The sequence below is a fragment of the Mugil cephalus genome, chromosome 3, assembly GCF_022458985.1.
Source record: "Mugil cephalus isolate CIBA_MC_2020 chromosome 3, CIBA_Mcephalus_1.1, whole genome shotgun sequence".
NCBI lineage: Eukaryota > Metazoa > Chordata > Actinopteri > Mugiliformes > Mugilidae > Mugil > Mugil cephalus.
Window position 1 is genome coordinate 21,550,298 of NC_061772.1, and position 15,107 is coordinate 21,565,404.

The window sequence follows — 15,107 nt, forward strand, 5'->3', positions numbered from 1 at the left end:
TTTTTCAGTTTCATATGAAAATCCAGCCAGTGTCGTGCTAGCTTAGCTTAGCATAAAGACTGGAAACAGTTTGGTATTAGGTAAGGCACAAAAAATCCCCAGCAAAACTCTGGATATTAAGTTTCTAAAGATAGTAACAGGAAATATGGAATAAAAGGGATGTCGACACAGGAAGAGATATCTAAAACAAAGATGGATGCGTTTGACTTCATTTGAGGTTTCTTGGAGATGTTTTCCTATTTTTCTCCAGAACTGAAGAAGCCACTTGAATGAGAAACCTAAACCTAAAACAAGTCCATTAGCTTTGTTTAAGATATAACATGACCTGAATAACTGAGAATCACAGGAAGAAGATCCAAGAAATGATGTGGCAATGACAGACCATTGACTTCTAATGAAATTCAGCCAGTGTTAGCGACAATCAATCATTAAAAAGCAAAAACAAAGGGGGCAATACTAAATTGGACTAAACTCAGCTCTATAGCTTGGTTTTGACCACCAAATTCGCAGTTGCTGCATTTCCGTTATACCTAGAAATGCGGAAAATCTAAGTATCGCAATAGAATGGAAACGCTACAACACTTTTACGTTCTCATGAGGGTTTTTTTTTCAGATGTATCAGTATAAAATTTTATCACAAAAAGTGCAACGGAAACACACTTTTACTCACTTTTATTTAGCAAAAAACTGTAACGGCAACGTAGCTAATGATGATAGTTGGGTTGATGGAGTTTATGGTCCTCAAATAAGAGAGCAGGTATGGGAAGAGAACCTAGTTCCATCCATACACTTGTAAATTTTTTAAATGTCCTGCTTGTTTGGGGTTGGAAATACACTGTGCAAGTGCTACTTTAGCAACGTGTGCCAGGTACGTCCACTAGCGACCAACTGTCAGCCGCAACGAGACGAACGCTGAGCAGATTACTTTATATGTGAACAGGGTTTTATTCTTGGCTCAGAGAGCTCGCAAGGCAGCCAGCAACAACTCCTGGAAGTTACTTTACTGCTCCCGGCCAAGAATTAAACCTCCGTATAAAGGTGAATTGCCATTTTTACGCTGGCACTTTTTTTTTTCTTCTCCCAACTTCACACCAGAAAGCGAATAAGCTTCCACAAACAGGGTGATTTGCTGGTGGCATTTGATCCATTGCAGCTCAGACAGCGTGGCTCACCTCGAGCTTTTCCTCCACACACATCGCATCATCTTTTGTGCAGGAAAAACCAACAGCACATGATCTCATGGTGTTTATCTAAAGAGGCTTAGTAAAAACTGCATGTGCTTAATTGTTCGGCGTAACAGCGCGGAGACCTTGTTTATGTGAACTTGGATGTCTGTTCTCATCTGGAGGAATGCCCCTGATCTGGAAGACTGAAGAAAAGGCCACCCACAGGGCAAGTAGCTGTCATCGTTGATTCTCCGGGGGGCTGAATTTAGTCAAATCTTAAGCAACTGCTCAGGGAAAAAAAAAAAGAAGAAAAAAACACCTTCTATTGAGAAACTTTACAAAAGAAGCCTCTTACATTCTCTGGGTGGGAGATTACCGGGAGGGCCGGCGCAATTATGCGTTCTCATGCTGAATGGAGTGGAGCAGAGAGTTGTAGCTAATCTGCAACTCAAACAAGAGTAAATCTAAGCTAATCAACAGCGAATTACAATGCTAGGCACAGGCAAAAACATAACAACTCTGGATGGGTGTGTGTGTGTGTGTGCTGGTGATTCATGCTATGCTTTTCATACCGTGGTGAAATACGCCCCCGGGCAAGAAACAGCTTAGTCGAAGAACCACTCAACAAGGAAGGAAATAAACACATGGCAACGCAAGAACAAGTAAAATGTTGAAACTGAAAATGACTTTGCTCGTAAAAAAGCTATCACATTCACCATCACAGCTGCACTAAATAATGAAGAGGTCAAAGAGTGTACTGGAGAATGAGCACAGAAGACAGTCGATGAGTGTAAATAAATTAACTCAGGAGCAGCAGACAGTTCATGTTAACCCCCGATGCTGTGACATATTTGAATGAATGTAAGTGGAGGTGCACTGACAATTTCTATTAGTAATACAAACTTGATGTTAAAGCTATTAAATTAACCAAAGCCTTTACAGGAGCCCGCATTCACGTGTTACCATGTGCTGCCAACTGGTTTGAACTTTTGTGGGAGCCTTGACAAAAAATTGGTAACTCACGCTGTTTAGACTGAAAACATTTTGGTATCTAAGGGTTTTCCTCAGTGAGGGCATGTAGCTACAGGTACAGGAAGTCCAGGTTGAGTGATACGCTCACAAGTCTGGGGGCTTATCAGATGGTGGTGGTTTAGACTTGAAGACACACTACACAACTGTGAGAAGCTATCATAGCAGCAGTCATTTTCTCTCTGCAGTCAGCGACTGAGTAGGAGACAAAATGATGCTTACAAACTGGCATTTATGGATTATGCATTTGCCGGAGGTTCTCCATATCATCCCCCCTGCTGTTCCAATGAAACTGCCTCATTGATATTAATGAGGGGGCTGTCATTTAAACACTGCACCATTGTTGGTTTAAATGTGGCCTTAGGTGTGAGAAGGGTAATGACAGGCCTGCCCACAGGTCTGTTCAGACTTCGCATTAAGATCCGATCTCCGCTAGTCGATCGCAAGAGACTAGCTTTAGGTACGTGTGTTCAGACCTGGCATTAAAATGCATCTCCAGGTCCGACATCATCTGGGGTGCTTCAAATGTGGTCACAGAACAGATCTCTCAATCAGTGCGTTTACATGCACAGCTTAATTCACCTGTGCTCGAAATTCCAGTTTACATGCAACGGAAAAAAATCGAATAACTGGCGGGAACATGTCCTCCTCCTCCACACTAGGTCCCCTTTCCGGTTGACCTATTACGTTATAATAAACAAGAGTTGTTCATGCGGCAGACCAGCATTTCAGACAACAATAAAATGGATAATAGTATAGCTTTTTTAATCTCATACATATGTGCGTGCTACTTATGGTTTTCTTGGATGCTTGTCTTGCGTACATGCGTTGTCCAGTTAAAGTCTGATTAAGGCGTATACATGCCGGAGAAAATCGATTTCCAGTCACATTATCAAGGGGTCTTAATCGGAGAACTCTCATTTTTGTCGGAGTAATGTGTTGCATGCACTTAAATTGTCCAGTTAAAGTCAGATTAAGGCAATAATTTTTTTTTTCAAGTGCATATAAATGTTCTGAATGTGTCGCGGGGGTTATCACACCTGTCTTTCTCGTGATTCTATCACCCAGATCAGATCTTAATGCAAGGCCAGAATAGGACCTGTGTTTAGTTTTCTCTCAGTTCAAGTTGAAAGTAACTATCTTTTGAGATAAGACTCATAACAATGTGCTTAGATCATTCTCGCCATTTAAACTTTCAAATTATGTTTCATCTAACAAATCAAATTTTAGTTCGAGCCGCTGAAGAACAAAAATTATTTTATTTATGCAATCACAAAGAATAGGGATAGTTTTACAACTTTGAACTGCATATTTCTCTCCAATAGTCTTGACGTAAAATGCAAAAACAAGTGATTTTTTTTTAAAAGTCAGCGTTGCTCAATGGAATAAGTCAGCAATGGCAACTCCTGATAAAATATTTGGACAACCCAGTGGAGAATGTGGCCAGAAAACATAATTTTCCGTGTTCCCGTGAGATCAGGCTGTTCCTCCCCATGAGCTTTTCCTCCAGCGTCACTCTGCAGCTGATGGGACCAGCCCCTTCTTGGCACCCTGGTGGTAGTGACTCTCCAGCTTCCCTGTGAGAAAGAGAGAGAGAAGGAGAGGGGGGTGAACGGGAAGGGTGGGAGAGAAGAGGAAGGGATGAATCAAAACACCATCAAAGGGACAGAATGACCTTTCTGAGAGCTCAAGGCCTGCTGATTACAAGCGGCCTCGGGTAGATGCACAGAGACAGACTGAGAGAGAGAGATGATGAAGGAAAAGACCAACGAGACCTTTTATTCAACAATAAAGAGAGATTAGACCACAGCCTTTTGTTGGCAACATAACAAGGTGTCTTTTCATTCTGTTGTACGTAACAGATGTGTGTTCAGTGAAATAAAGTGGCAACGAACCATACACAGAAAGCTATGTTTTTAGCTGTAGAAGTAGTACTGAGTAAGTTTTATTTTCTGTCTTAAACAAACCACATAAACAGTCATACACAGCACTACGGTGAATGGCATACTTTATTTCAAGGGGAGTGGCAGCAGCTTGAATGACGTCACTATGATTAAGTGTGGGTAGAACGGTGGCTTGTATAATGGTTTTAAAAGAGCCACAGCTTCTGTGGAAAAAACTAAACTCATGTTTACATCCTCTATGGACGGTTTTAAAATGTTTCATATAGTTATATAGTTACGTCATAGTAACTTTTCTAGATCGGAATCTTTATTTGACGTCAATAACATTTAGGTATTCGGGAAGTTCATGCACCATCAGAAGGGTCGATGACATAAAAGATGTTATCGTCAGCAAAGAAAAGTTACACAGCAATGACGATCAGAAAATTAGTATTACTTTCAGTACAACAAATAGGAGTGGGGCCAATACTGATCCTTGTCCTTTACTGATGTTTTGAAGCCACCTGTTTTAGGTACTAATGATGTGCCACTGTAGCTCTACATTCCTGTGAGGGGAATCCTTATTGTCTATATTATATTTAGAAGAAGCTTCAGAGAGACTAATATTTGGATTTGCTGAGGAGTTAATGGCACATAAGAAAGTATCATCTGCATACAAAAGCACCCTGAACTGTTTAATGGGGGAGTCATTGTTATTTATGTACACAGTAAATACTAAGGATCTAATATTAATCCCTGTGTGCCACTGTTATCCACCAATGTGAATTGAAACCATCTGCAACACCGATCTCATCTACTAGAAATTTAAGATTGTTAAAGTGCTACTAATAGCAGCTAATAAGCTTTTCACAATGAAATCATGATGTTTCCAAGAAATCTATCTGCAGAGAAGCCAACGGTTAAGAGCTGAACCTGTAAAAACGTACTGATTAATAGACTACCACTATAAAACAGTAGTATGATGAATGTAATCTGTTGCTTACAAATTCAAGTGAACCTTGGACCAGAATGTTTCTAAAGAAGACAGAGCTGAGAATCCTGAAGAGGTATTTAATTCGTATAAATGCATGTAGCTATGGAGCATAAACAAAACCCTCTGTGACCACTGACCGGAGCTGACCTCCTAATCTACCATTACTGCAACCTCTCTCTGTCAATACAGTTATTCACAGTATTGATCACTTTTCAAATTCCCCCATTAGAGCTCATTCTCACAAGCCATATAGTCTGCTGCAGAACAAACCTCTGCCGGCATTCTGATAACACACGTTGACCCCATTCTTAACCGCAAAGCAAATAATAACCCTGTGTCTCTCAGCCTCACACAAGCCTCCGGTTTGTCAAACCACTGCATTAGCCGGCTGTTTTTTCCTCATGGCTGAGGCAGAGGGGAAAAAATGATACAAGTGTGGCAGGCAGGGCTGGTGGTTGTCACTTGCGCTCTCTTTTCATGTTGTCACGTTATGGCTCAACTCTGTGGGTAGTAGCAGCATAAACAAGGTGTTTAGGAGAAGTGCTGTTTGCTCACCATTTCCAAGCCTGTCTGAATGGCTGTCAGTGTTTGTCTGTTCTGCCAGTAGCGAGCACTGCCTAGGTGTGGAAACACCTCTGGAATATTTGGTGAGCGCTGCCAAAAAGGTTTCTCGAGATTCCTCTAATGACATTACAATACATTCACGATTGAAGAAATGCTTCATAATTTACAATGTGTCTTTTTGTTTCAAGAAAAAAAAAAAATAATCATTTAGCAGGTGAGGTTTATGAGCAGTTCCACTGTAATAGGTATTTTAGGGGAAATTAAATATCACATGTTTAGAGCCCGATAACTGTTTCATAAAGTACAGAGATGGCAGCAGAATTCCAGAGAGCCAAGTCAAAGTGGTGTCGTGCCAGTGTAAGCATACTTCTCTTCAGGGAAGTAGAGCTAATGCTCCAAGTCCTCTCAGTCATTCAGGCCTTTCTTGCTTCCTTTCGGGCATTGTGCGAGTGAGAGCTAGAATCAATATAGTGGAAAATCGGCCCTGGCAGGTTTCCTTGTCATGACACAGGGACATTTATGTGAAAGGTTGTCTATCTGCATATACACCGATCAGGCTTAACATTATGACCACCTTCCTAATACCGTGTAGGTCTCCCTTGTGCCTCCAAAACAGTTGTGACTCATCAGAGAACGGACATGGACCTTCTAAGGGTGTCCTGTGGTGTCTGGCAACACAATGTTGTTAGTGGAGGGCTTTGGGTCCTATGGACCTACATCCCTCGTGGATCACCCCACAGATACTTGATCAGTGAATTTGGAGGCCAGATCACTACCTTGCTCTGTTTTCCATGTTTCATGTAGCATCTACATGAATACCAGGTCCAAAAGTTTCCCAGCAGAATACTGAATTATCACGAGATGATCCATGTTATTCACTTCTCCTGTCAATGGTCATAATATTATGCCCGACTGATAAATGAAACCAAAATGAGTATACGTAAAAAAAGGGGACAGGGAATGAAAATTACATTGCACTGAGTAAGCTACTCATTTAGTCAATGTCATTTCAGTTAGCTTCGTTTGACTCCCCCGTGCAGTGAAAAAAAAAAAATCTTCAAGGGCAGCTGAGGGTCCTGAAATTAAAATGCAATGTGTTCATGTGTTCAAATTAAATTCAGAGAATTTACTTTACAATTATGCTGCAGATAAGTCCTCTACTCCGGGAGGATGCATTAATTAGTCTTTTTCAACTTGGGAGCAATGGAACAAACACCACATCATCTTTTAATGTTGCTACGGTAAACGCGTTCCTGCTTACAGCCACAGAAGACACGGAGTAACATTAGGATTTACTCCTAATCTTTGCCACCTTTTTAATGAGTTCAGCATTAATCTTCTGAGTTATGTGGATCTTTAGTTTCCTTGTTAATGTAAATAAACTGACTAAAGCCACATAAAAAGTGAAAACACAAAAAACTATCCCGGTCGTAGCTTTGTAGACTTTTGTCACTTTTCCAGAGGTCCTCTGTGCATGTACCTGTAATTACTGAATTATAAAAACCTGTCAAACTATGTACATCTTAAAGAATTGTTGGAAACTACTAAGTACTTTTTTTCAAATAAACAGTTTGAGAAGTGTCCTTTAGGCTATTTCAGACTTATTAAAATACATCCTCAAGCAACACACGGAGAAATAATGAGGTTTTTTGAAACTCGCCAGTGACAACCAAGGACAACTACATGGAGGACAGAGGCTGGTCCCTTACAACAAGTCATTAATTTTGCCAGGAAAGTCAGTCCAGCAATGTTACATTATTCCACGTGTGAAAGCCGACTTTCGTTAATGGCTCTGGAGCTGCTGAGCCGTCGCATTTCAAAATAGGTGCTGCGGATTTGAGAGAGCTGGAGGGAAAAAGCAAGTAGAAAAAAAAAAAAAGAGAGAGGAGAGGAGAGGGAGGGGGTTGAAGGAGTGGGTGGAAAAAACAGAGAGACAGCAAAAATGAGACAGAAGGGATGAGGAGAATAGGAGGGAGGGGGAGGGGAGGAGGAGGAGGAGGGGGGGTTGTAAGGAGAAAGGGATACAGATAGGGGGACAGCAGGGGAGAGGTAGAGAGAGGGAGAAACAGAAAAGGCTGGAGCATCGATTGGCTGAGATAATTTCCCATTGATTGCTGCACTGTTTGGAGATTGCTGGAGAAAGGTTTATTGCCCACACGCTGCAGCTGGGGAGGAGACCATAAAATAAGCACAGGTTGTCTGCAGAGGACTGGCTCCATCATCAAGACCGTAAAACACACTCCCAAACTCACACACAGATGCTCCTGCACAAGCCACACTTGGATACTCTCCGCACACATTAACAAAATATGACTGCATGCGTACTATTCCCATTACACATAATGGGAGAATGCAGCTCATCGCTAATGGACAGAGCTCTCACATAATCCCCTGAAAATTCAGGGGCAGTAGTTCAAAGAGTATTTATTAGACCGAAACAGAGTTGCATTGACATCCTCTCTGACATCAATATCACGCAGGCCCATCAGCTTCTTTGCAATAATAATCACAAGAATTATTATCTGGTTCCCGTTTGTCTCATGCAGAATAAAAAGGTTGCGTGCGGTATCACATCTTTTTTTATTACACACGGATCCCAGTGCACCTGAATAATAATCCTGGAACGGCTATGCATACACAGTACACTTGTTGACGCGTCGCCTGTAAGCGCGCTTTGACGAGAGAAAATTACTTGGTGCCTACAAACGATGACACAGAAAGGGAAAGTTGAAAGTGGAGCAGCACCGGCTCTGTGATTGAATGTAACACTTTCAACAGTATCTGTTACACTGATCCCCACTGGGCTCTCACAATAACCAATTCCAAGTCTATCACAAGTACACCGCCTGGAGAGTAAAAGGAAGTTCAGAGAGAAAAGGCTTTAACAAGTCTAAACTAGGATTTAATGGCCTGAATGCAAACATAGCACCAAGGAACAGATGTGATAAGGATTGAGTCTGGTAACACACCAGGCTACTATATCTACCCAATATGGGTCTGGTAACACGCCATTGGGATCTCAACAAGGGGCATGTTTCAGAGAAAAAAAAAAACAAAAACAAACACCTTTGCTCGCAACTAGATAAACCTACAACCAATCAAAGACGTGTATTTCTACACGCTGTTACTTTTTTTTTTTCATCTCTGCAGAAAGAGAAAATGTTTTCATCGACCCAGATCGGTTCCAGACCAACTTTCAACTGCAATACGCTTTTTAATCAGATACAACATTATGACTACCTTCCTAATATTGTGTAAGTCTCCCTTGTGCCTCCCACAGACACATGATCAGTTTGGGATCTAGTGAATTTGGAGGAAAGCCTCATGCTGTTTTTCCATGTTTTTTTGAATTGTTCCTAAATCGTTTTTTTTTTTTTTGTGTGTGTGTGTGTGTGTGTGTCAGGCAGCACGTCATTGTGTAATTGCTATGGGGTGGGGCTGCCCAGTCTGGTCTAAGTGGGCGGTCACATGTCATGGATGCCAGATCCAAACGTTTCCAGCATTGTCACAAGATGGTCTCAATGTTACTTCTCCTGACGGTGGTTTTACTGTCGTGGATGATTGGGGTAAATCCCAATATGTTTTAGAAGGAAATTCTGTTTCTATTAAGTGAGGAACATGCAGCTGATTTTGTCAAAGAAACCTCACTAACCAACCAAACCCAGCAGTGTGGTTGGGTCTGAACTTGTAACTCGTCTGTGATACTCTACACTAAGTCTTTAACAACTGGTCACAAATGAGTGGTTCCAAGGCTAAAGGCCAGTCCGCACAAGAATAATTTTTTTCCCTTATGTCTATAAATCAAAAGACTGGATTTCTTCTTGCTGATTTGTCATGAGACTATTTCAGTCCGGTAAAAACGTCTGCTGTCAGTAAGCCCGGCAAAGACAGATTGTCCAGCCTCTCTACTTTCAGCTACTCGGAAGCTGTTGCTGATGAACAGCTGGTTTTAAGATCACAGGCAGCGAACAGTTGTTGGAGTTAGTGGAGGCTGAACGAAACAAAACGCTCTCAGAGCGTTTGTTTATATTACCGTGCTGATGTTTAGATTCGTTAAGGTTCAATTGTCGCCAGCTTAGATGTTGACATACTAACAATTAGAACTAAATACGAGAACAGCAGCTGGAAATGTCTTTTATTTTCAATGCCACCGAAGCCAAGGAATCACCAATGTAAGCATTTATCTCCATCGAAGCTTAGTAAATGTTGACTTATTTTAATGGATAATTGCAGGTTCTTCTCCCCGCAGACAGATCCTTCTTTGGGGTAATCCAATTAATGTCTGTGGTGCAATTACGCACACCAAAAAAACTGAAGAAAAAAAAAGCCAAGAGTGGTCATCGACGTCGTCATTTCAATCATTTCATGATGTCAGTTGTTTCCAGCCGTGGCGTCTCACCGCTATTACTGCGGCTGAAAAGGTCAATAAGTCGCTCATCCAGCTGGGCACTGTAGCTTTTAGCAGAGCTCCTCAAACATCTGTGGTGCAGCAGAGTGTCTGCGGGAACGAACCAAAATAAACTGCATGTTCACAAGAGTGGCTCATTGATGAGGTTTTAATAGTTTCTGGACAACGCTACGGCTCGGAGGAAAAGCCTGTTTACACGGCGTTGGCTGTTCAGTTTGGTCTTTTTGTGTAATTTGTTTGCAATAAGAAAAATATCAGTGTTATGCATGGAGATGTAAAGTGAAGAGAGGGCCCGCGTGTTGACAAAGCTTGCACCAGTTAATCACATGTCTGCCTCGGTAGTATTTCCCATATTCCAGTCGGAACAAAACACCGGCCCGATGGTTTCGGAGATGGAGTGAGAGAGCTCCAAGTTCACGACAAATCTAATAGATTCTTTAAAGGCTTCATTCTGAGTTCGGCTCAGCAACACTGCCCTTTCATCTCCTTTTCCTTATCTGGCCCCAGCTTATACACCTCCAGCTGAAGTCATTCTGCAAGTGAAACCAAGCTGACAGCCTGGAGCACTGCAGGAAAGTGGATGTGTACAAAACCCTAGGTAGCCAGGGGAGAACAGCCAGAGAGTAGGGGGAGAAACTGTCTGGATTCCCATCTTGCTGTTAGTCACACCTAATTTACATTCCCTTCCTGTGCTGCCGAGCTGGTGAATTTACAAGTGGATAGAGAAGGTGCTGTTTGGGACTTGTGTTGGCATGCTGTTTGCAAGGGGTTAGGGAGACGCATCGAGCATGCTTCCCACTGCAGGGAAAACAGTCTCTCCACATCTCTCGGTCTGTCCAAGCCTCCCCGCCTCGAGCTGTTTTCTCAGACACTGAGAGGTTGTAATGGCTGAGTGATTCCTCCAACCAACGGCGTGCTGCTGAGCCGGTTTAGTCACGCACATGACAGTTCGTCACAACTCGCGAGAGGACCATTGTCTGACAAGTCGGGGACAGCAAAGGTGGCGCTAGTTAGTGGGAGAATGTGGAGCAGGGAGGACACGGACGTGGTCGGTGATTAAAAAATGTCACGCAGACCGAAACACACGGTGTCCTCTGCTGGTTCATTATGCAAGGCTCTTATTTATTCTTAGCTTTTTGTATGTTAAGTGCCTTTGTTTCGAGGATAGGAGCACAACAGAAATAAGTCTGCTGTCTTTATCTTATTGGATTAATATGATTTTTGATAGTTAAGAGGAATTTAGAATTTCTTTAAAATATATATATATTGACCACAAAGTACAGTTTTAAGGCTCATTTAAAGCACTGCAGGAGGTAGACAGTGTAACCTACACACATAGCTAAAGCTGGCTCGTCAGTCTGGCTCACACTGTAAAAACAGGAGTAGACGCTGTGGCTTTTTTGCCAGTTGGGTTAATTTTAGTTTCTACTTCCTGCTTCACTTATAAAAACAACTGAAACTTAAGCCGAAAATTTTGCAGAAGACGTCTCGAAATCTCCTCAGTTAACCTTCCTCGATGTGTTCCACCTTTATTGATCCGAAACAATCAATTTGAAAACTGAGGAGGCAGAAATATGCTACTACCAAGCAGACCAGTCACAGCTCTTGTGCTCTGCGTCGCAGTGACGCGGAGTTACATTTCTGAGGAGATTCACATCAGGCTACGGCGTTAGAGTCTGCGTAGGGTCTGTGTTACATATAATACGATCATGAGCAGATTTGACCCTTTAAGACCTAAACATGCACCCGTGCATTAAAAAAATAAAAAATAAAAAATCTTGCGGTATTTAAATTACCGTAACTCACCAATGGAAAAAAATTCAAAGTGTGGCTGAACACTGGAAAGTTGTGCTTTCTGGGGAAAAAAGGTGCCATTACGGTAATGATGTTGGGGAACGATGCAAGACTGGGGAGCCCCAGGAAGAGAGAATTGTTTGGAGGAATTTGTTGGTAAAAATGAAGTTAGTTATACCCTTGAGATGTCATGAAGGTTTTCCAGACAAATGCACAACTTCCCAGTGTTGCGCCACACTCACTGAATTTTGTCAACAGAGCAAATTACTGTGAGTTACAGTAATTCCAATACCGCGTACTTGAACGTATCACCAGCGATACATTCAGGCTTTAAAGGGTTAAAAGTTTACCACTGTTTGTGCCTTTGCATCCAGTTGGAGGCTGGTGTAAAAATAGATAAACAATGGACCTGTTGTAATATAAACTGCATCTCCGTGGGACAAATTGTAGCTGTTGACAGTAATAAACTGCTAAAATATCATTAAATCTTCGTACTACTATATTGTAGTATTTTATAACCCGTTTATCAAATGTTTATATTGTGGTGTTGCCAGGCAATCTCATGACTAGCTCATGGTTTACATAATTTTTAGTGATCGAAACTCAAACAGCATCACCCGGAAAAATCTATTTCAAAATCAACTGTAGCAGCCTTACACTACGTATACTGTACAACAGACCAGAAGAGGAAACTAAGGCTGTCGTTGCTTTTAGAGGTGTTAAATTCATAGCTGGGGCAGGAAATTGGTTATCATTGTAAGGGGGAGTTTAAGTGGCTTGCGTTCACAGGTGGGGCGTAGCATTCCCTCGTGCAAGTTTACCACCACCCGTATCACTCAGATTCAAAAGCCACGAGTCAAGCTGCAGGGAGAGCCTGCACGCCACTGCGTATCCGTGGCGGCTTTTGTTGGGTCTTTTGATTCTAATTTCAGCCACACTGCTCTCGTTTCTTCTCTGAAAGCGCACAGGAAACGGTTGCAGCTCACTCATGAACGGTAGCAAAAAACAGCAATGAGAGGAATTTGAAGAGAGAGGAGAAAAAAAAAAAGAATCTATTTGGAGATCTGCCCATTTTCACTCCAACACCTGGCTAGCTGCTGCAGAAACCTAGAATGACTGTCAGGGTGTCAGTTTCAGGATGTTAGAAAATTGAGTGATGAAGACCAGTTCTGACAGACTGACAGCGAGAGCAGCACTTTGTGTTTGACATATATATTGGCCTCACAGGTTGAGAGTGGAACCCGCAGTATTTTTGGAGTTTAAACATGAAAATAAGCCAACGAAATCTAACTGGCTTGATCCCGAACATCTTCCGTGCTCAACATAAGATCACTGCTAATTATTTTATCTGAGGCAAACTAAGATGTAAAGAAAACTAACAGGAGCGGAGCTGAAGCAGAGCCTCTGCACATGTTTAGTCTGCACGGACACCTGGACTTTAACGATTTCCATCACCGCGGAGCCATACAGCAACGCATACATTGTTATTTTATCGAGTGAGTCGTGTGTTCGAGTGAGTCTTGTTGGCAGAAATCAATCTATGTTGTGAGCTGGAGGTGAGAGATGGAAAATGGTTTCACACACAGTATTGATGACATACTGGAAGCGATGTGGAGTATGTGTTCCCATTTCCAAAACTTTCCAGGATTTATCAGAGCTCATTAGTGTGGCTGTGGTTGACATCACAGTTATATATTTACTTCCTGGCTCGAATATTTTTTCAAATTATGGTCACATTAAAGGTGCAAACTCAATTCTGAATATAACAGACTTGGAAATCATTCTGCTCTCAGACTTGATTCGTCTTTATTTCCCTCCGTAACGATGAAGAATGTCCCAGAAGTAGCCTAATTTCCTGTAAACCCGAAGAACCACAAGATCTCAGCTGATATCTGAACAGTTCAAAGTCTGGCAGCCAAAGAATGATGGAAACGAATGGAGGAATGAAGGTACACAGATTCAGTCCTTTGGAAATATGTAATGTTCTGAAAAGATACTGGGATACTTGGAGCACAGTTCTGTCTTCTTTAGAAATAAACATTGACTGGATTTTCTTTAGATTCTTAATCACACTTAACTTCAGTTTGTATTTTTGCCCAAATCCCAAGAGAGGCTATACTAAAGCAGTGAAACTACATTATGTTTGTCGTGATTCGACCATAACAAAAGGAGTTGCTCACAGACTGAAAGTGGGTTGCTGGCAACGCTACTGTATGTAGCTTTTAAAAGATAAAAGTAAATATATATATATATATTCTCTTGCAAATGAAAAGTTGAGCTCACAAGCCATAAAACACGAGAGCTTCAGCCCCAAGGTAGAGTGGTATACAGGGTCTATCACAAGGAGAAAATTCATTTGGGTGCTTTGGTTATAATTCTTTCTTTATGGCAATGGGAAGGACATGGACATGAAAACAGGGCGTGGGAGACGGCAGTGCCCAACTCCATTAACGTTAACTGAACATTTCCTCTGAGTCAGCTCCTAACTAACTGACTTCACGTCAAAGAAGCCGTTGGCGTGGCTTCATTTTGGTGCAAACATTTGGTCAACCATAAAGCCAAGTGTAAACGTTCCACACAGTAATTTTGCATATCAATACTTTGCATGTCGCAGCAAGCGGCGTAGTTTCACCCAACATCAGGAAACATTTTTGCATCAACTGGGAAGGTGCTCTAAGACTACTGTTATTACTGTATAACGTAATGTCTTTGATGGTTCTCATTTATACCAACATGTCGCGGTACGATGATCAGGCATAACATTATGACCATACCAATACTGTGCAGGCCTCCCTTGTGCCTCCAAAACAGTTGTGACTCATCAGAAAATGGCGATGGGTGGAGGGGAGGAGCCTCCGACAGATACTTTAAGACCTTGTGCAGTTCTTGTTCATGTTTTGAGTTGCTGCTAAACCGCTTTTGTGTGTTTGTCATCCTACATCCTGGAGTATCGTTGTTATGGGGTGGTACACGTGTACTGTATTGTCACAAGATGGACAATGTTATTTACTTTATCCATCTTTTTACACCCATGGGTGGTTTTAATGTTATGGCTGATCGAGCACATCGGAAGAAAAAACAAACAAACAAGCTAAAACAAGAGGAACCAGATTTGTAGTTTCTTTAGGACCGTTTTGAGTGTGTGATTATTTGCTTGCAGTGTTTTAATATGCTGTAGCAGTTAGCCCTTTATGTTTATTTACAATTAATTTAGACTAACAACTCTGGCGCTGTGTCCAATTCCTTTATTCTAGAAATAAACGGCAGAT

General features: G+C 41.8%; 1 protein-coding gene across 1 annotated transcript in view; it reads right to left on the reverse strand.

Moving 5' to 3' along the window:
- Positions 1-3,435: 3,435 nt before the first annotated feature.
- trip4 (thyroid hormone receptor interactor 4) overlaps positions 3,436-15,107 on the reverse strand; it is a 76,335-nt gene continuing 64,663 nt past the window's right edge. Inside the window, exon 13 of the mRNA XM_047581481.1 lies at positions 3,436-3,772. Within this exon, the coding sequence (XP_047437437.1) occupies positions 3,708-3,772 (65 nt within the window). The 3' untranslated portion in view covers positions 3,436-3,707. The remainder of the gene's footprint in view (positions 3,773-15,107) is intronic.